Source organism: Seriola dumerili, unplaced genomic scaffold (genome assembly GCF_002260705.1).
Source record: "Seriola dumerili isolate Sdu_G_001 unplaced genomic scaffold, Sdu_1.0 BDQW01000088.1, whole genome shotgun sequence".
Classification (NCBI taxonomy): Eukaryota; Metazoa; Chordata; class Actinopteri; order Carangiformes; family Carangidae; genus Seriola; species Seriola dumerili.
The window spans coordinates 10,962,326-10,984,288 of NW_019174343.1; the positions used below are offsets into that span (position 1 = coordinate 10,962,326).

At 39.3% G+C, this 21,963-nt stretch overlaps 2 protein-coding genes across 3 annotated transcripts; one reads left to right on the top strand and one right to left on the bottom strand.

Annotated features, from left to right (window-relative positions):
- Positions 1-1,145: 1,145 nt before the first annotated feature.
- Positions 1,146-6,004, top strand: nsg1 (neuronal vesicle trafficking associated 1). Its single transcript, XM_022745383.1, has 5 exons — positions 1,146-1,325; positions 1,627-1,780; positions 2,056-2,172; positions 3,680-3,790; positions 4,639-6,004. The coding sequence occupies exons 2-5, from the start codon at positions 1,652-1,654 to the stop codon at positions 4,837-4,839; spliced, it is 558 nt and encodes a 185-aa protein (XP_022601104.1). The 5' UTR covers positions 1,146-1,325; positions 1,627-1,651; the 3' UTR covers positions 4,840-6,004.
- On the bottom strand, positions 5,261-21,961 carry stx18 (syntaxin 18). Of its 2 annotated transcripts, XM_022745380.1 has the most exons (11): positions 21,768-21,961; positions 12,422-12,489; positions 10,514-10,629; positions 10,169-10,246; positions 9,951-10,017; positions 9,747-9,838; positions 8,409-8,503; positions 7,976-8,034; positions 7,405-7,474; positions 7,218-7,298; positions 5,261-7,119 (listed from the first exon to the last, which is right to left on the bottom strand). In XM_022745380.1, exons 1-11 carry the CDS (start codon positions 21,918-21,920, stop codon positions 7,024-7,026), a joined length of 975 nt encoding a protein of 324 aa, XP_022601101.1. In that variant the 5' UTR covers positions 21,921-21,961; the 3' UTR covers positions 5,261-7,023. The 2 variants fall into 2 exon arrangements, with proteins under 2 accessions (XP_022601101.1, XP_022601102.1); XM_022745381.1 differs by lacking the exon at positions 12,422-12,489 and having other exon boundaries at positions 21,768-21,913.
- Positions 21,962-21,963: the final 2 nt, after the last annotated feature.

The window sequence follows — 21,963 nt, forward strand, 5'->3', positions numbered from 1 at the left end:
TGTCACTCTGGCTAAGCCTTGGCCGAGTCTGAGTCGTGAGATCTGGCTTAAGTGAGGTCTGGCCCGAGTCCAACAACCCGCAACCAAGCCTGATGTAGCCTACACCACAAGTGCCAGACTCAGCCCATTACCAGTTCTGGCAGAGGGCCAGAATAGCTTGTGTTAATTTCATGCTATTTTCTCCATGCACACCCTTGAAGCCTGCTGTATGATTTATGATACACTGATAAATTGAGATCTGCATGTTAAAGTTGCTTTCTAAAATGATAACTTTCCATTTGGAAGGCACTGAACTGGCAAGAAACCTCTGCTAATGGGTCTGTTAAAACCCACATAAGGGTAAGCAGATTTACATTAGGGCTGTTTTCCTTAGTGAACTGACTCGTGCCAACCTTAACCTTCTATCAGGACATCTTGCAGGACAGCTGCTGTAAGTATGGCTGCCACTGCTGCAGCGCTAGCTTGAAAATTGTCTCTACTCAAAGAAATGAAAGTTGCACTCAACCTTTGCATTTACTGTTGCTTTGACAAATTTTTACTAAAGTATGTGTACTGGTGGTTAAAAACACTGACTTTTGTGGTAGTTTTATGTTAAGAAAGTAAAACATTTTTGTGTTAAGCATAACTTAATTTTTTGTAATTTTGTGTTTTTGTTTTGTAAAGTGAACACATTTTTTCATTTCACTGAACAAGAAAGTGACTACATGTCAAATAAGTAGATTTTTTTTTTTTTTTTTTTACAGTAAATTGTGTTATTTTAATATTAGTTAGGTAGCCACCAATACACACATTAATTAATTGTGAGAAGAATTAATTCATGTTTTACTTTTAAATCTTAAACCTTATCTGCAGATAACTTCAGTTTTTTTAGCCTATTAATTTATGTCAGTTTATCTCTATTTATCTTTATTATTTATCTTTTAATAGCTACATTTGCACAATTGCCCATTAAATCCTTCTTTATTTACCTGGAATCTCCTCATCTTTGGACTCAATGAAAATTTTGTACATTCTGATTGTTACCCTAAATGTAAGCTGGTGATGGGCTCCGTCAGCTCCAGGGTGTACTGCCACTGATCAGAGTATGTGTATGGATGGATGTGATGAGGATGTTACATCACTTGCAGTGCAACCAGACGCCAGCAGCAGCATCCAGCTTGGAGGAAACGCGGCGCACAAACCCAGCTGGCCATATTGTGCACCAGCTCTCCACAAATCGGCTGCGTCACACCTAAAAAAAAACACACACACACACCAGCGCTGGAACAATAAAGTCACCACATCAGGAGAAATCCACCGATTCAAAACGCGTCTCTGCTGAGCTGGTAAGTGTTGGGATGCGGTAAATCGTATTTTTTTCTTCCACGGTGATGCATCAGTCTCATTATGTCGAAGCCTTGCGTGTCCTTTCCTGCGCTTTTGTGGTTAACAGGCTTTCTCATGGCCCACAAAGCGTCTCACATCATGCACATTATTTTTTGTTAGATTTGTACTGCTGTTTGCATGTGTAAAAAAACCCAAAAAAACACGTGTTTATTTGAACGATTTATGCAACCACATAGGGGCAGAGGACAAAAGGTAATAGCTTTAATTCAGGCGTAATAAGCGATTGTTTCCTCCTCTCAGGTTGGTGTTTTTTCGTGCTGGGAAAATGGTTAAACTGGGAAATAATTTCAGCGAGAAAAATAACGGAAAGGTGGTTTCTGAAGACGGATTTGACACCATCCCTCTTATAACACCATTAGATGCCAGTCAGCTGCAGTTTCCTCCACCAGATAAGGTAAGATTTTTGATTTGATGTTTTTCCATTGATTTCAACAGTCACACTGATGGGCCCTGTGCTGTATTTCTACCAGTCCAATTAGTCCAATTAAGGAAGCACAATTATTTTTGGTTTATCAGTTTGTACAGATCTGCTATTTATATACACGTACAAAAGCAAAAGACAAATAATTTTACCCACCCTGCTTCTGTGAACTCCTATTTCCACATTAAGCTATGAGCTGACTGGATCTTCTCTCATGTGAATGTGTGTGTGTTCTGTGTTTTTTCCAGGTGGTGGTGAAGACAAAGGCAGACTATGATGGTGAGAACAAGAAGGGGAAGCTACGATCTCCAAAAATTGCTGAGTTCTCAATAAGCATCATTGAAGGCGTATCTGAGCGACTCAAAGTAAGAATAATGTTGCTGCCATTGTCTGTGTTTCATGCATCATCCCATCTCCAATATCTCTCACACCTCCACACATGCATATGCCAGAGAGCAGACGGCTGTCTTCCCTGCAGCTCGGGACATTTGTCACTACCGTCATAATATTGCCTCTCCAATCCAAGTTATACTCTGTGGCTTCTTCACTCAGGCCACCTTCACGTCTTGTGTCCTATGCTGCCTGTCATCTCACCGGGCTGCATGGGGAGATATAATGCACAATGATTCACTTAACCCCGCCCTGAAACTCTCATTAATTCAGCTGCTGCCATGGCGATGGCCTCCAAATGGCAGCATCTCTCCCACCTCCTTCAATGCCCCTCTGGCAGATGTGTTTAGCTCTTCACGCCATATAGAATAATTACATATGAATCGTTTTGTAAAAGAAAAAACAAAAGACAATCCTAGCTCCAGCTCTGATAGGGTTACGGTATAAAAAACTTCCTTGAATATTTTAAAATTCACCAAATTACACGTTTTGCATGCAGACTTTGCACCACTCTCCCTCCACACTCAAAATCAACAGATGAAACTGTCAAGCTTCCTTTAGTGATAGAGCTTTAATTCTCAAACATCTGAGAGGCAAAGAGGCACACCACTTTCTCAGAGAACACAGCTCATATCCTCACATTGGTGCTTTGAAATGCTGCAGGCAGCCCTTTCATCGCAGAGAGTCTCTTTCATAAGCTCCTGTTGCTTTGCTTTATACATGCTGTACTGTCTGTTCAGCTGTGAAACTGCAGGATTCACACCAGACAGATAAAAAGAATATCCCTTTACTCATATTGATACATGCTGTTAACAATCTTATCGAATCAGTGCCAAACATTCTGGGGAACAGTACAGAGAGCACTTGTTCCCTATCTAAGAAATCCTCTAGAATATACTGTCGTCACAGCATTCAATGAAAATCAACATTTGCTTCAGGATTTCTCTGCTGTTTAATCACAATTTCTCTGACGTTGCATGAAATGATCTCAGTTTCTCTATGAGCACCTAATCAAAGAAAAAGCATATTCATTTGTGTTGACTCATAACAAGAACACTCTCACACCGTGGCGATCAACATCTTTGACAATAATGAGGCCATTTCTCCCACACCTTGCCTTATCCCCCTCCCACTTCCCAGAAACACCAGTAGCTGGTTACATAACTCCCCAGAGAGGTGAGAGCTGGGCTGTACAGATGGTCACAAAAGCCAATTCCCTGTAGAGTTACTATATGCAGAATATCTGTAGCCCTGACTGGCTGTTAGTCACTGTTATATATACATTCACGTATTTAGTATTTAGATATATCATATAACTTGGCGCTCTTGTGCTGCTGTTTAATAATCTGAAAAAATGAATTACTCCAATCTGCTCACTCACCTCCTTTAATTAGGAAAGTTACAGTAGCTGTGTTGTTTTCTCAGGCTGATCTGTCACATAGGTCTTGTGCTTATGACGGAGCTGTTGTGTGTCTGCTTTAGGTGACCTTGCTGGTGATCTGTGCCCTGGCCTTCCTTGTGTGTGTGGTATTCCTAGTCGTCTACAAGGTCTACCAGTACGAGCAGCCTTGCCCTGACAGCTTTGTTTACACGGTAAACACTTTTGAGCATCATTGTTTGTGACCCTGTCTGACGTTGATATGTTAATGTTCATTTGATTGTTGTTATCTTATTTAACTATTTGAATTTTACCTGAGTAAACCTCTGTTCTTTACTTTGTAAAGCATTTTAGCATTGTATATAAATAAACCATATAGACAGCCATACTGTTGTAATGGTGTCCATATGCGTTGCAATGATGCTAAGCAGCCATTTATCAGACCAATTTTTTCACCAAGACTGTTGCACAATAAAAGGGATTGAAGTGACATTTACTTTTTATTTACCTCAAATGTACCCTTTGAAGACCTGACATTCGTGAGATTGTTTTCTGTTAGTAGAGATGATCTTTAATAGAATAATTGTCTCTTTGAAGGTGGCATTTTAATTATATCTCTACTGCCACACTTTAATCAGCTTTTGTTGTAAATTTACTTTTTAAAATTAACTTAAAGTGAGACCATGTAAATTTGAGGGGAGGAATAACACAACATTCCTTACATTAAAGCACAACATTAAAGCGCACCATTGTTCAGTTCACTCTATGGCAGTGGGGTGAGGGTGACTGAGTATTAGCTCATTTTCTGTGAAAGCCTCATCCATTTTGACAGACACCTGTATAGGTTAGGTAATGAAGCTTAGCTTGTGCTCTTTTCCCCTGCTGCTTGAGATTACAGTTCCATATTTATCAATGCTTTCTTATTGTGCAACAGTGAACTGTGAATCACAGTTTCTTTCAAAGTGTCATTATACTTTCCTTAATTGTAGTTTTGTTTCAAGAAAGCTACAAGGTGGTATTTTTCTTGGTATTTTTAATCTTGTTTTCTCTCTCTTTTGAGAAGCAAGGACGCTGCATGCCAGCTGGGATGTATGGCAACTACCCCCCTCAGGGCCCTGGGGGCCGCGGGCGCCTCTTTACCCTCATCAACCACTATAACATAGCAAAGCAGACCATCACTCGGTCAGTATCACCATGGATGACCATCATGTCTGAGGAGAAGGTCACCCAGCAGGAAACGGAGACTGCTCAGAAGCTTGCTTAACCAACCTGGGATCAGGTGGCATCACCTGCTGCAGAAAAAAATAAATAATATGGTTGTGTCATTCAAGCAAACCTCAGAATCCCATGGCTTTCTGTTGATGAAAAATCAACCTCTCTTTCCTGAGGTGCTATGCTGCCTTGTTGATAGAGTTTGGCCAGCGAATGTGTACTGTAGCAGGAAATGTGTGGAAATTTTGAACATGTTTTCAGCAAAGTGAGGCTTACAGTTGGCTGGATTTGTAGTTTGTTTGAATAGCATATGTTGTTATTTATTTACACTTCAAAACAGAGTGGCAAATGTGTAGAAAACGCCACAGAAACACAAACACTGACACACAGACACACACTCACTGTCTTTGTACATACACATATGTAAGAGAACTCACTTTAGTACTCAGATTGTGAAATGACTGTGAACCATCTTGTGTCTGCGTTGCTTGTTTTAATGCACATGCACGCACGACTCCAATAACAATAATACAGTTTGCTTTGAACCTCTTTCTTTTCAGATACAGTATTGATAGCGCATGTCAGACCTCTTGAGTTCCAGCAAGTTTGCAGCATATTTACCACTGAGGTCATCTGTGTCAACATATTTTACTGTCATAATATTGTGAATAAATGAGGGTTGATCTGAAAGAAACCTTTTAACCAGCGAAAAAAACTATTTTAATCGTGTTATTTTGATTCAGCCCATACTGCTCTCTGCATATAGTGCTCTTAAGGAGTTTTTAGTATTTGATGCATCAAGTCTTTTAAACCAGCATTAATGATTGTCTCCATTCATTTGAACTCTTTGTGACCACCACGTGCTTTTCTTTGCTGGCTACATGAGACTTAGTTATTGGTTACTTTACATAGCATAACTTTTATGCTACTCTATTGAATGTTTTTGCATTGCTAGTGAAGACACTGTATTGTGCAATGCTTCGCATTGATTAATGTCACCATAGATGGCTGTTGGTAGCCATCGCAGACGCTAGACTTAGGTTGATGTAGTGGAACAATCTGACAGTAGTTGCTTGTCCTGTCGCTTTTTTCTGTATTTGTCATTTACACAAATTATGTACTTTTTTCAAACAATGTAATGATTACCATTGAAGTGCATTTGCTACATAAAAATGTTAAATGAAAAACTGAAATAAAGTGCCCACATTTCACACCGATGTTCAAGTGGAATCCATATATGTAAAAGAACATTTCCTTTAACTAGTTCAAGAGGAAATCTTGTCAGTAATGCTGAAACTCCCACAAGGCAGAAAATAAATACAGTTACCAGTTCATGTTCCCTTGAGTTGAGATCAAAGGAACATTTCTAAGTGCTGTACTGCTTCCACCAGAATATAGGTTAATCCTAATAAACAGATTAGCAGAAATATCAGGGGGCCCTGTGAGTCAAATCTCAAATCGCCAGCCTCTTTTCTTTGGCTGACACAACTCAAGACAGGCCATGGCTGATGTTATGTGAAGGTTTGACATAAATTTGAAATGTATTAACTCTTTTAAAATGATATCCTGAGGTAAAGAAAGAAACAGAATTTAATTAAGAATATTGTTTAGTTTTACTACTGTGAGTGGTGTGTCAGTACAGTTATGCTGTGACAGATATCAAATAAATGCCTGGAAAGCAAAACATTCTCAATGGTTTGACAGTGAATTATAACACAAATGTCATTGAGGGTCCTAAGTTTACAATATATTTAAATACATGAGACTGCAAAGACAAGATGCAAGTCTACACAGTATCCTCTAGTGCATTAAAGTTGGTTCCAAGAAGGATCAACAAAAAACAAGATCTGTTTTTTCAGTCAGTCAGACAAGAAGGGTTGCAGCCAATCAAACCATTATTTCATTTAGTGGAAGATAAAAGACAGTGTCCAACCATACACACACTTAGAGTGAATACAGTGCTCCTGACAAAGCTCGACTCAACACAAGTGCTTGTAAACACTGATGCTGCACTAAAAGCACTGGACAAAGATTAACTGATAGTTAAGACCAGAGAAGAACAAACTGCCATCTCCACTTCAATCCAGAATCTTCATGAAGAACAACTTGTCCACCGGGTTCAGCATGGGAAGTGGTACATTCATACAGTGTGCTGTTGTCATTTCTTTATGAGATAACCAATACGTGCCAGAGCCAGGAGGTTTCCTGTTGTATAGAGTCCATGCTGGCAGCTATGTTAGCTGTCATACCAGTCCAGGAAAAGGAGAGAGAAAGAGCACATGACGAGGAAGAAGAGGATCCATACTCGGAAGCCGGCGTTGTTTTTGATTGCCTTGTGACAGAAGTTAGAAGATAGAGGAACATTTTACTGATACGATTCATTAATATCGACAGAACTGTTTTTTTTTTTTTCATCTAGTTGAGCGTTACCTCTCGTATATCCTCATTGCCTTCTTTCACGTTCTCCGTAGCACCCACAACCAGCTGATGAATACTGTCTATCTCTGTTTCCTGTCATGGAAAGCGAGATGGATCAGATCAGTTCACGTGTGACTTATTCTTGAAATACTGTGCATTTAAGTGACCAAGTGATGGAAAGAAAAGGAAATAAGCTCACTTGTTGCAGGACTTTCTCAGCAAAGATCTCCTGAAGTCGAGAGATTTCCACCACCTTCCCCTCGATTTGCCTGATGGGCACAAACGGGAAGCATGACACATCCCGTGAAAACAGTGTGCCTAGCATATTTAAGCCCTTCCAGATGGCATTAGTATTACCGGGGCAGGTCTGGTAATTTTCACCTCAGGACCTTAGGAATGTTGTTCCATCTGGAACAAACATGTCAGTGATTTTCTCTGGCTACCATAGTAATAATTTAATCTGCATACACCTATGTCCTTGGGTCATTTTAATCCTGTCTGGATCGACATCTGATATTTCATGAATGTGTTGTCTTGCGCACGTAGTATTTCAATCAGTTTGGGCATGTAATTTAGTGGGAGGGGAAGTGACACACAGTCAGACAAGAGTGTCTCTGAATTACTGCAATTACTCCCAGTAAATAATTCTACCGTTCACAACACTAATGTCTGAACAGACTGAAATTACTGATCTCCCTTGGCATTAGTAATGCTGTTCAGAACAGTCTTATTAAAATGGGACAGGAACATGTGTGCTGAGGGAGACTCACCTCACTTCATCCACCAGGCTGTTCATCTCACTCACCAACCTCTGGTTTTCCTGCTCAAACTAGACAGAAAACACACAGCACTTCATCAGTGATGCTTATGAACATGACGTTAATTCAGTGTAAGAACTTTGGATATGCTGTGTTATCTGAACTTCCATAAAACTACTAAACTAATTTAAGTGATTGCTTGTGTACAAATACACTTGACTGTGTGCCATTTTTGTAATGACAAATAACTCTGAAGTCCAAATGAGTTTGTTATCTGGACCTCTACAAATTTAATTCTCCCTAAAAACCCTCCACAGTAAAGCAATGGATGTGTGAATCCCTGTGCATTTAGATAGCTATACATTCATCAAACACATATGAATCATACAGATCTACATATACTATACAACATGAATAATAAATAATGATGTCTCAGGTGCCATACCATCTGGATCTCCTCAGGAGAGAGCTCGTCCTCCACTCGGCCTTCCTCCCACAGGTGTTCCACAGTGTTGTCCAGGACCTCTGACACACTTTTCTCTACAGGGAGGAAAACAAAGTGAAAACGCGTCATGTCTCTTCAAAAAACACCCAACATTTCCTCTGTCATTCACTTGGTTTAGCTGAAATGCTCATTTAGTTGCTTATTCTCTCTTTGAGCCATCCCTGAGTGGTTATTTAGACTGATTTGTAGTATTTGCAGTATCCTTGTAGTAACTTTACACTTCACCATATTGGGCCTTAGAGCAGCCAGTTTTGAATATTATTGTTGTCTGGGATGTTCAGTGTCAAGGTGACAATATACAGCTCGGCAACTATGCTGTGTTTGTGGAGATATTTAAAAAACAAAGGTTTACCATGTTTTCCCTCACATAATGACAGATGTTTTTTGGTTTGAAACAGTAATAGCAATAGCAAATATAATTGCAATTATGTGCAGTTGTTAACTGAAAAATTTTAGAACAAAAAAACTATTAAAATGTGCTACATTTAAGTGATAAAAGGGTTGTAGAAGTCGTTTTCTTGGTTCGCATAATAACAGCCTTACTGTGATAATGACAAAGAAGACAATTTGTTTTTTGAAACATTACCGTCAATTTGCTGTAACAAATGCAAATTCCATTAAAAATCCATTTAAAAAATTAAAAATGCCAACTGTTTAGTTCAGCTGTTGCTCCGAATATGCTATTGTTATTGGCTGAAGATATGGATGAGGATAGTCCTGAGGATGTTTAGTGATATAGACAGAACTAAGAACTTTTATTCACCTTCATATTTTATTATGAACTGTCCAATGCATCTGATTAGCCAATGACTTGCCAAATCCTGATGGTCTGGATGACATGAACGTATAGAACTGCAAATTATTGGATGTGTTGTGTAATGACAACACACGTTTCAAATTACAGGTTGTACATAACACACACACATCTGTCCTGCTGCCTTCAGACGGCTGAGAAAACATCATTAATGGCGTGGAATGCTTAATTTAAAAGCTGGTGTAGATAAGATGCAAGTAAGAATTAGACACTAACCTTTAACACGCAGACTGCTTCACTAAAATTCTTGTTGTAAACTCTTTAAAATCGTATTTCTTAGTGAATGTATCTACTGATTTAACTTAAGTGTTTCTTTGACCAATGCATAAATACACAAAAATACCAAACCAGAATAGAACAAATCATGTTCAACAAAGTACCCACATATAGTAGCAGGATTGCGTGTGCCAGCCTGTGCTGCCATAGAAGTACAGTCGAGTGTCTCAGAGGACTCACTGACTCACCAGAACTTTCTTCCTTGACAGTTTTCTCCTCAGTGGGCTCCACCTCACGCGTTTTCTCCACATGACTGTGGTGTTCTGGGGCCAGTCTGGACCTGAGACCACGTGAATCAAGGGCAACAAAGTTTAAAGTTACTACAGTCCTAAAATGATTTTAAGAAATAATAAATTGTGGGAATGAGGTATATGCATAGAAAGCATACTCACATCCTCTTCTTATCCACCATTCTCTTGACTCTAATTGCTCTCTGCTCAGAGTACAGCTTACACACTCCTTAAAGACAGAAGAGTGCTGGGCTCTTATCATCACTTTCTTAACCAGTAAACGTCCTTAAGATAAGCAAATGGATGCATTCAAAATAGTCCACAGAGGACTTGGTGCAAGACAATATCAGTCTGAATTGTAATGAGTTGCATAAACTCACCTTTCAGATACATTTCAATGAGGTCCAGCACTGCCCCTCTGTGTTCCTTTATCTGGGCTGATGTCACCTTCTTCTCTGCTACATTGACAACAATAACATATTCATTCATTAAAGATAAACTCGCTGATTTTGGGATGCTGCCCAAAAGTAATATCACATCCATTTTCAACTCAGCTCGCTGTTAATGTTTTGTAAGTCAACACAGTTGAGAGTTTAAAAACTAAAATCTGAGTCATGTATACCGCATAATGTATTACAAAACTACCACCACCTAAAAGCATATTCTACATTTCAAATAATGTTTGTAAAATAGTTCATTAGGTGCACAGTAATAGAAACACATACCTTCATTGCGTAGCTGCTTGATGGCTTCAGAACACGTCCTCATGAAGATCTGAGCATCCTGGTCGATCTGATCTCGTTCACTGTCCGTCATACGGGTAAGATCTGACGAGATGAGACTGTAGAACACACAAGACCAATCACAGTGAGTTCAAATACTTTGTGGCTATGTAGCAGAAGCTGAACATTTGATTGATATCCTAACAAAGGCTCTTTAAAGCACATATTTACAACAAGTGGCCTAAACCCTGACAGATGCCTTCCTCTTCCCTAACTCATGTCTACCTTCAACCACGTCCTGTTCTCTCTCCATTCCTATTCAGGGTCACGTGGGGCAGAGACCTATTGCACCAGGCTCTGGGCGGGTGGACGTGACTTTCCAATTCACCTGAGCTCATGTTTTATTACTACGTGAGGAAAATGGAACAATCTGAGAAAACTGAAACACAGAGAGAATGTAAATTCCACACAGGAAAGAGCATGACTGCAATCAAACCCAGGAGCTTCCTGCTGTCACACCACAGTGTGCAGCTGAGACTTAACGTCTCCCTCTGGTAGACTTCTAAGACACAACAACTCTCTTAGCTAAGAACATACAGAGCTAGTGAAAACAAAAAGACCCCAGCACTGAGAAAGCTGTAATTCTATTCATGTGTGAAGGTGGTTTTGATTAGTTAGGTTAGATTGAATTTTGAATTGGTGTGACAGGATTAATCAAGGTCATTCTTGCGAAAAATATCACTGTTAATGTAAAACCCTAAAATGATTATATAATTAAACTAGAGCTGAAAAGATAACTCAAATTGACAGAAAATTAACCAGCAACTATTTTGATAGTGAATTGTTTCATGAAATAAATTTTCCAGCAAAAGTACATTTTCTCGTTCCAGCTTCTCAAGTGTGACAGTTTGCTGCTTTTCTGTTTCACATCTTTACATCTTTGGGTTATGGACACAAAAAAATCCGGGAATGGACCCTGGGAATATGTGTTGCCACTATTTTAATGAAAATAATCTCAAACTGCATCCCCTAAATAAAACAAATACGAAAGAATTAAGATGCAGTGATAAAATATAAAGTGCAACGAGTCGTCCTTTACTATGACGTAGAGAAGCATTTTTGGTTTGTTTGTTTAAGCTACAGTCATAGTATCTTACCATAAATTGTATTGTCTTGTATTGTATCTCTATTCCAGGGTTCCATCAACAAGGCTTTTACTTTAATTAGCCTTCAATTAGCCATACTTGGACTGAAATGGTGACCAGCTACACTAATTCAGTCATAATCCAAAATCCATAATTATTCTGTCAGGCAAAGTCAAATGAAGAAGAGCAAAAGGGAAGATGATAAGAAAATTGGCAGACAGGAACGGCTGATGATGAGGCTGAATGTAGACGAGACTTGTGCACATACCAGTGATGGCATCTTGATGGATTTTCCCACCACTTAATACTACTGCACTCCACCCATTGACATCTCTAATGTTTAGTTAATGTGCTCTGTTGAGACTTTATCAACAAACCTAACAAAACATGGGCTACTCCACACACCCACACCTACAAAACACAGAGGGGGCCTTGAGCGGAGGAAGGCCTGGATTAGTCCCAGGGCGTGATTTGTTCTCCACTTGGTTGCAGCTCAATTATTCCACACAATTAGACTGGAGCCTACCGCTACAGACCACCCTACTCGCTGCTGACCTTGTGCCAGCAGCAAGCCTCTACAGTGCGCGGGCGCACACACACACACGCAAAAGACATATTTAGAAGTCCCATCAAATAACCCTGACTTCTGACCCCTTCTGAATTTTGTCAGAATCAAAGTGTTTGTCCCTTCCCTGCAGCACTGGTGGATTTTCCCGCTGCTGTTGTTGATTGTGGTGGATTACCGCAACCGTTTGGAGGGGCTTACCTTCCGGCGCTCACATAATCTTTCCTGTGTTGTAGCAGAAAGTCTTTCAGCTTGGTGATGTTTGTGATCTGCCAAGATAAAGTGAGAAAAAAGGATTATTTGACTCCATTACCTTCATGTCAATGAGTCCCTTTAAATGCGATGCCTCAGTTGCTCCTTCAAATATGTTAACCATGTCAACACAGCTTAAGAAAGAGTTTTTAGACATGTACCAGGAAACTATTTTCTCCAAACTACATTTAGACAGAGCCAGAGTAAATGTAAAACTTAGTATTTATTGGATGTGACAGGCGACCAGTGTCTTGTCTATCTCTGTGAATTCTCAATATTTGCTTTTGACAATTCATCAAGTCAGGGACATACAAAAATCAAACCTGCAATTTCCTCCTCAAACAGCTCTCATAAATAAAACCATGAGCTGCTGCATACAGAGCACTGACAGAGCGATCTCTAATAAGCTTTAAATTCATGATCTGTTACTATTTATCACTGAGAAAATGTCCAAGTGTGTGTGTGCATAGGGAAACCAGAGGAAACTTGGTTCAATCCAATATTTGCTCCTGTAATTCGGTCAAATATTAAAAAAAGGACCAAATTGCTTCCCTGTCCACAGAGCTCTGCTGGCAAGGTACAAGTGGGTGTGAATATGCACACAGCAGGCTCTGTGAGATCCACAAGAAGACAGAACTGAGACAAGCCCAGGATTGAAAAATGACACAATGAGTTTGACTGTGACAGCGACCCCAGAGCGTGGGAGATTATTTTGATAGCATAATGACGCTGTCTTCGGCCTTCAGCCTTTTCACTCTAACAACCTCAATTATCAAATTGCTTTGGCTGTAAAGAGTAACCTGGCACCAGCCATCTAATAATGTCTCTAAACATTCATTCCTCGCGTCACGGTGACCTGAAGCCCCGTCTTATTTGAGCTGACGTTTGAAAAATGAAAAGTTTTTCAAGGCAGAAAGAAGGTGTCAAGATAAACAGAGCTGAGCAATTTGTTAGAGACCAATGTTCTCCTTCTCTGGTTTATAAGGTAAGTCAGTGACGCAAGACACTGCTGTGGGGCAAATACTAACTCAGGTAAGCTGACCCTTGTAATAATACAATTATTAGAGGTCAAGAGTTAATTGTTGTTCAGAGCAGTTGAGATTAGAGGGGGGTTCAGGGGAGAAGAGAACCTTTCTTATGGTTCAAAGTATTTCAAAACATCGGGCGTTGTGTAGTGTCTCAGTGAATGAGAAAACTTTGAAGTGAGGTCCTGTGAGTCCACAACTACCAACACTTAATGGTAGGATTTTCCAGACCTACAGCCATAAAACCTCCAACGAACCACCTCCTTTTTAACATGTACTTAGTGATGTTAGGTTGGAAATAAAGGGTTATCTTGCAGCATGCACGCAGTCACTCAAATATGCATCTTAGAGTGGTGACATATGACAAATGTATTGCATTATTTTTCATTGATAATTGCTTCAATCTAAGTAGAAGTTATTGTTAGCACAAACTGATTTGTGTTTTTAAATTGTAGTGCTTGTGGTTATTTTTATTCGAGCAAATCAAAGGAAATGTTGGATTTGTGTTAGTTCTCACCTCCTAGATCAACCATATATTTTAAACACACAAGTCTGATATAAGTGGAGCTGAAACAATTAGCCGATTGATAGATTAGTCAATTCACTTTTAATAATTGACTAATGCTGTAAGTAGTAACTTTTCTCAGTTTTCCAGGATAATAAACTGAATATCCTTGTTTTGAACATGGTCAGACAAAACAAGAGAAACAACCTTGGACTAACTTGTGATGGCATACATAGCATGGTTAGGTGACTATCATGGTGTGTATCTTATGAAGCGTTCAACTTCTAATTACCAAGTTAAATTGGCTATAGTGGTAAAATTTTTATTTACAAACCAGGAAAACTGCTGTGGAAGCACATTTCCGAGTTTTAGTGATTTTAGTTTTTTTGGACTATCCTTGGCCTGCCATAAAGGGGAAAATAGAATCTTTCACATGGCATGACTAATTTATCTTTTCCTATAAACTATATTTTCTGTTTGCAATTAGCACTTGGCTTCAGCCTTTTATTTATGTATATTTGCTTGAAGAAGTGTATTCATGGTATTACACCTTTTTGACCAGCAGGCAGGGCTAAATCCACAGCATTGGGACATGCTGATTTAGAGTGTGTGTGTGTGTGTGTGTGTGTGTGTGTGTGTGTGTGTGTGTGTGTGTGTGTGTGTGTGTGTATTGTGGGGGTGCCGGGGAGTGTCAAGAGTGCTGCTCTGGGGGTTGAGCTGTCTCCTGTGTGTATACATTGGAGCTCAGATTCCCAGCACAACCTCAAGGGTTTGCAGGGGGTCAGAGGGATCAATTGCTCTTGTAACTTAAGACCCTAAAGAGCAAGTAATTCCTCAACAATGAAGGAAAGGGGTGGCCATGTGCATGCGGCTCACCGTATATGTGTAGGTGTATGTGAGTGTGTGCATGTGTATACGTGCAGCCGCCATAGGTGTGTGTGAGGCAGAGCTCGTAGCGAAGGCAGGAGGAGACAGTCTGCCGGGCTACATCTAATCTCGTCATCATCAAAGACCCCCACTTTACCTCCTCACTTTCTCCTTCCCCCTGCTTCCCTCCAGCCCCGACTGAGCCCAAACAAACCATCAGGGGGGATTATTATGAGGAAGAAAAGAGAAAAGGCTTAGCTAGCAGATTTCTAAAGAGCCTGGATGGCTCTTTGTTTTGTTAAATCTAGGTAACTGACAGAATTTGATGATGACTACCCTGCTTTGGTTTAAGTCCTTGTGTGTCCTGACCGAGGGCTATCCATACTGACGCCATGCTATGTTGTGTTTAGGTATGTGGGCCTGATACAGAAAGGACGTTTCAGTGGAGAAGACTGTGCCGCATGTTGATTTTATTATCATGTTTATGTCTGACTCTCTAATGGGCTCAGTTTTGTCTTCTTGTATATTCGCAGTTCGAACACTTCAGTCAGCTCAATAAACAAAAAAAACAAAAATCAAACAAAGCTTTTGAGATTATTTACGAACAGAATCCTTGATCTTTTTTCATGTCTGCTAAAGTTGTATTAATGTGTTTTGACCATGCAGGTCAGATCATTCACGGACACAAAATGTCAACGTACAATACCAAGATCACCATATATTGTTATGTTAAGGTAAGTCTGAATGACAGATGAAGATGAAAGTTATAAAGCTACAACAGCACTGCTTTTGTGTTGCAAGATTGTGTCACATTTCCAAATCCTTTTGCATTTTGAACAAGCTGAAAGTAGTCAGTGAACAAAGTCGTCTCTGTCCATCTCTAAAAGTCCTGCTGCTGAAGAAATGGACTGTGTTGGTCACATCACCAGTGAGACAAATCCTGTAGTCTGTTTTGAACAAATTTCTATGGAAACTACACTGCTGCATTTTGAGGCAATCACATCACATTTCAACAGTCAATTCCATAAGAAACAGATGTATTGGCCGAGGCTATTACATTTAACTAATGAAAAAACCTGGACAACACAGTGGACAAAAATAACTGAATGAACAAAAAAGAAATGTTGGCTGTGTGAAGGGCAACAGGTGATGGGTCTGGATCAGATAGCTGTAGCAGTTATTCACAAAAGCAAACAAAAACTTGTCAGAGGTGCCCATGTGCACTGTACACTAAATTCAAGTAATGACCAACCTCTGTCAAGTACTTCAAGGACCAGATTTAATTTTAAAACAGATGATTAAAACAATCATAAACAAGCAAAAGGAAAAATCAGGAAAGGTTGACCTGATAATCCCATATCATGTTGTGGAATCTAAAATGCGCAAACTTACATGTTGTCAAGTAAACAGCAGAAGGCAATGTGGAAACTTTCCTATTATATATCATAAATTGTAAATTGCCAAATTTGTAAGGGGAAGTTAGAAAAGAAAAACACTTTTTCTCTCTCTTCACCCTAAATTTTATATATGAACTCAAAAAGTGAAGGTGAAGACAAAGCAGTTTACGTTGAGATTGAAACCAAACAATGTGTCCGATCAGCATCTGAAATGATGCATTTAAGCATTTAAAGAATTTGAGGAGTGGTGAAAACAACTATAAGCAAAGTGTGTGGGTCTGGAAACAACAAATGCTTCAGCTGAGTGGATGACAGACAACAATTCTGCAATTTTCAAAGCTCATTATAAATAGAGAATTAAGACTTGGGACAGTTTGTACCTCCTAGGAAGCAACTGAATGCATTTTCTATTGACCTTAAACAAGGCCTTTGAATCTACTGTAGATGAATGCTGACCAAAAATGAACAGCAAAACAATACAGTATGTTTACTGTTATTAGTTTTTTTATACAACAGTGTCACTTGTCAATGTGAACAGACAATATATGATTAATACCCCATGTCTTGTTCTACTTACACGTTATATAAAATGATAATAAAAGGCACACTAGAGTCTTTTAGAGCTGTCATCTGTTTAAGAAGATGAGTACACATCTGTTGTAGTTTCATGGTTCAGATTCTCTGTGTTTTTGAGTGTCAGGGTCAAGTATGCAGCCTGCTGTCATCTGTATTGGTCGTATTTCAACGATTGTAAATCACAATAACTAAGATTAGTCTAACAACAGAGCCTTACAACATTCTTTAAAAAGTGTCCACAGCTGCTGCTTTAGTCTTGCTCCATGTTTTAATGTTTAAATTGAGCCTTTGTCTATTGAGCTCAACATTACTTTTGTTCCACTTAAACAATTTAGTCTGGAGGGTATCTGGTGTCCATCTCATGATTTAGAGTTTGACATACATCTGTAAATCTGTGTTTCACCACCTTTTCCTCTTTTATTTTCATTTTCATGAATCATGCAAAAAAACACTTTGTTGCACGCAGTGAAACAAAATCAAGATTGTGCTCAGGCCTGACAGCAGATGCCTCAAAATTCAATTTGCCTGGCTTTCATGGGAAAACAGCGCAGAGATTAGGCCAAATGGTAAAGAGACCATTTAGCAACACATTCATCTCGGGGTTATCCCCGCAAATCACTTCCCCATGGCTAAAGTGCCGACTCAGTATAGACTGAGTTTGGACAGCTGTATGTCAGCATGTTTTTACCTGTGTGCCAATATAGTTTGTGACTTGATGAGCAGAGATGGTGAAGAGGAAACTTAATTTCAGTTGTTGTACATTGGAAAATTTATTCAACTTTTGCCCATTCTGCCAATTTTCCATACAGTTTGCAATATAATAAGGCTTCAGTCAGACTTCACGTTGTCTCGTGAGAGAATTTCATATAATAGTCAGGATTTAGTTCATCGTTTACTATGTGAATGATTGTTTTTCTATTCTCTACAACATTTGTTGGACATTATGTAAATATTCAGGTAGGTCAATTTTAGCTATAGGACTTACAGGCTGTGTGTTTCTGCCATAAATGTTTTTACTTTTTTGCTTTAGTGACAATAACTTTTATTCTAAATAGGCCTGGTAAGACATTCAGGAAAAAATGTCAGATTTCCAAACTTGTACCCTTCAGTCACTAAATGGCTGACATTAATGATGACTCATAAATGTCTGTACTATCTGCCCAACATGACCTGTTAAATCTGCAAATGTGCCTCATTTTCATCTAAATGACCAGAAGAACTGAAACAATTATCCTACAAACCATTTCAAAGTTTGGTCTCCATCTTTGAAATTTGTCCATCACTGATTTAACATATCCCAGTATGTGGGAAAACATTTCACTTCCAAATTCCAAATGTTGGAAACTTGACCATCACTAACAAAAATATCAAGTAAACCAGATTCTTGAAATTCAAACTACTGTTTTGAGAATATATGAGCATACTATTTCAATGTGAAAGTTGTAAGAGGGAAGCGCCCCTTCTCCAACAGCACAAAATACTTACAAGTGCTGGCTGATGGCCAGACACTTTTCATGGCTTCTAAGAAAACACTGTGAGAAGGAGCCAATTTTGGAATACCAATACTAAAGGCGCAGTGGGGAGTCAAGCGCTATTTTCTACACACAATTTAACAATTTTAGAGTGACCCCTCCATTTAAACTCGAGAAGGGCAGCATGCTATGGAAAGAGACGAGGTGAGCGGTGAAATGGAGATCACAGTGCCCCAAACCGACCCCTATGAGGTAAAAGATTCCCCTGACCAAACCCCACCCTGCAAACACAGGCCCTCTTATTAGTCAATCAAGCCTTTTTTGCATTGCCTTGAAAGACGCTACATTTCCTTTCTCATGGCGCTGCTTTTTGAGTGGAAAAAAGCCTCACAGGACCACTGTGTATTTGTCAACTTTGATGTTTTCTTTCTATTTTTGTGAAGCTTCAGTGGGAACTTGGAGAGTTATTCATGTCTAGAAGGGCACCCACATCTGTTGTGCATTTGGTGCCGGCCGTCAACATTGTTACTGGGGACCTAATTTAATATTTTCTCTGTTTTGATCTTCCACCTTTAATCACTGGCTCTTGGGAAGATCGGCTTTCCCCAAGAAATTGCTCGAGAGCCGAAAGAAAATGTTATTGCAGCATGTTTATGGAATCATACATGTAAAGAGGGGACTCGCACAAAAAAATGCTGCCTATGTCAGGCTGTACAGAGGGAAGAATGGATAGTTGAGCTGGGGGAGCTGTGGGTGAAAACCGCGACATAACTGTAAGCAGTCAGGACATTCCAAACTCGCAATTTCAATTTCTACAAAAGCTGCTTCACCAAGATGGTTTGAGATGATATCTGCAGTGCAAGGGAGACAGCGGTGGGGAGGGAGAGAGCAGAGGGCAGTCACCACAGGATGGGTTTGGGTTTCTTTTGAATCAGCACCAGTGCTTTTATTAAACCACCATTTCTAATATCAATGTAACAGTACATAACAAAAACCTGGTTGTGCAGAGGTGCTGAGACTGGGCTCATGTTTGCCTCAGACTGATGGCTGGAGACATCAGGTACAACTTAAAAGTCCTGACTCCCCGAGGGAAACGTAAAGTGGTTCTTCAAGGTGCCTTTGAAGAGGTTTGCGTTCATGATATTCATGTTAGGCCAAGGACTTCTGGCTGTATAAGCAACACCCATGACATGAATTGAAACATTTTAGTTGCTAATGATCCATCTCCTACTGCCAACCATTGATGATGTCTCTGTACTTCAGGGGAAGAATAAAATTTGAGATGTTTTCTGAAGTTTTCTGAGCTAATTAAATGCCACCGTTGCCTTTCCTGCCAAGATTTAAAGGTCAGTGTCCCATGAGAAGAGCTTCAAAACAACTTGTTTTCACTAATATATTTAAGCTTATATGAAATTTCCTACAATTAAATCAGGATTATTTACCTTAATTAAGTCTTTTAAAGAAGGAACTGAAATCAAAATTTCCTCGCTGACAACCAGTAGTTTTGTAATATTGAACCACCGTTTTAATTCGTTCAGGATATTATACAAAAACTTGTCTTTTCAATATCAGAAAATGAGGAGAACGTTCTTTACTATTTTTCTAAGTCATCTGGCTTACTCCCACCTTAAGTCTAGATCACATGAGGCAATTTTCCGGGTCAATTCTAAAAGCAGAGTCCAGGCCTGTCAGTGTTGGGGGAGGAGTGGCTGTCGGACCTGACAGTTGGCATAAAAAGTATTCTGGGCTCAAAAATGTTGAGTCTGGCCAGTTGGCCCAGTGTGATTTTTTTTTCAAAGAACTTAGCTTTTGTCTGCCCAGATCTCAAGCAGAGCACTCATTTATTCTGAACTGCCCACACTGGGCAGGATTTGAAAATTCCTGTAGTCTGACCCAGGTTCAAGTCGACAAAAGTGGCATTTTTATGAGTGCTATTTATTTCAGTGATCTTTATTTCCCTGTGTAAATGATATTTGGAAAATTATATTAGTTGTTGTAATGTTCTTTGCAGTCTTTTGTCCATATTCACTGATGTCTACTGGAAATTAAATTAAGTGCTTGCCACGATATGCTTACATTTTGCTGGAATGTAGTGGTCAAAGAGGAGACGACAATGCAGACCAGAGCTGATATTCAAGACTGACTATGTTGCCTTGTCTGAGATAAACTACTAATTTAACTTACTAACTTTTCCTTTAATTACACATTCAGAAACCTGTTGTTTAGTTCAGCAGCAATAATGCTACCATGCTTTGTGAGTGGGTCCAGAGAGGGGCAATAAAGAGAAGCAGAATACAATCTGTGACACATGCATCAGAGTTAGTCAGCAACAAAACGTGGATGAAGCATAAATACATGCAAAAAAGTGTAGACATCAGATTACTTACTAAGACCAAATGACAACTGTAAGATTTTAGATCTGATGGAGTGGCTTGTCTGCTAACCGCAATTCATAACCTGATCCCAGAACATCTGGCACCTTGCAAGATGAGTTGGAGAGACAAGCAGACATAGCGATCCAGCATAATAGATTTTCAGGTAATGGCTCTATGGAAAGCTACTTTGCTCTGAATACAGGGAATGTTATTTCCTTTTCGAGAGTTATAAATAACGAACACACTCACAGGGAGAAAATAAAGTTCTGATTCATTGAGTAATGTAATCATGATTTCTGGTTTGTATTGTTTAAAATAAACATAATCAAGACCATAAGGTTAGTATTTCTACTGTGTAAAGCTCTGGCATTGTTTCTTGAACATGAATATGATTATAGAAATCATATTAAGCTGACCCATCATGAGACGACAACAGGTTGAAATTAGGTGTATCTCATTTTGACAGCCTCTTTGAAGACACTGGACCAATTAACACCAAATATGTTCTCATTGAATCAATTCTATCACCTCAAATATGACAATACTGTGATATTTTTAATAGCTGTGGTTATTTTGTCATCTCCAGTGTTGGTGTTAAATAATACCATTATGTGTGGATCTCAAGATTTCAACAGCATAGCATAAAAAACAGAGGAGTAAAGTAAAATACAACTGACATCAGGATCAAAACATGAATCCACTCCAACTAAACCTACAAGTGCAGCTGATATTTTATCTATCAGCAGTTATCACCATATAAAATAACATATATAGGATTTTGTGTTTCCCACTGCCACCTCTCATTCAATTCATGTTGCATCATACAGATAGATGCCTTGTTAACTATGAACAACTGGTACCTACTTTACTAAACTCAAGCTTTCAGTTTGCTAACACCAGACTTACCAAAGTATTTCCTACCTTGCTGCACACTTTTCCTAGGCTTCTGTTGCCTATCCAACACAGCATGAATAACACTTTGATTCAAACAGTCTTGTATTTAGCTGTCATTAAATTTAAAGTCAATTTGTATCGGTGCTAGCCATGTTAGCTAAATCTAGCTCGGGGAAACACTCACCACTTCCTTCGCCTTTGGAGAGAAGCCGCTCTTGGGTCTGCTCCGCTTGAAAATTTCATCTTTGGTAGAGTCAAAGCCTATTCCTATCGCCTTGTTTCTGGTTTTTACTGTCTTCACGCTGGCTTTGAAGAGTAAAGTTATATCCACAGCCATGTTCGTGCAGCTGCAGCGCTGTAAACAAACTGACACGTCACCA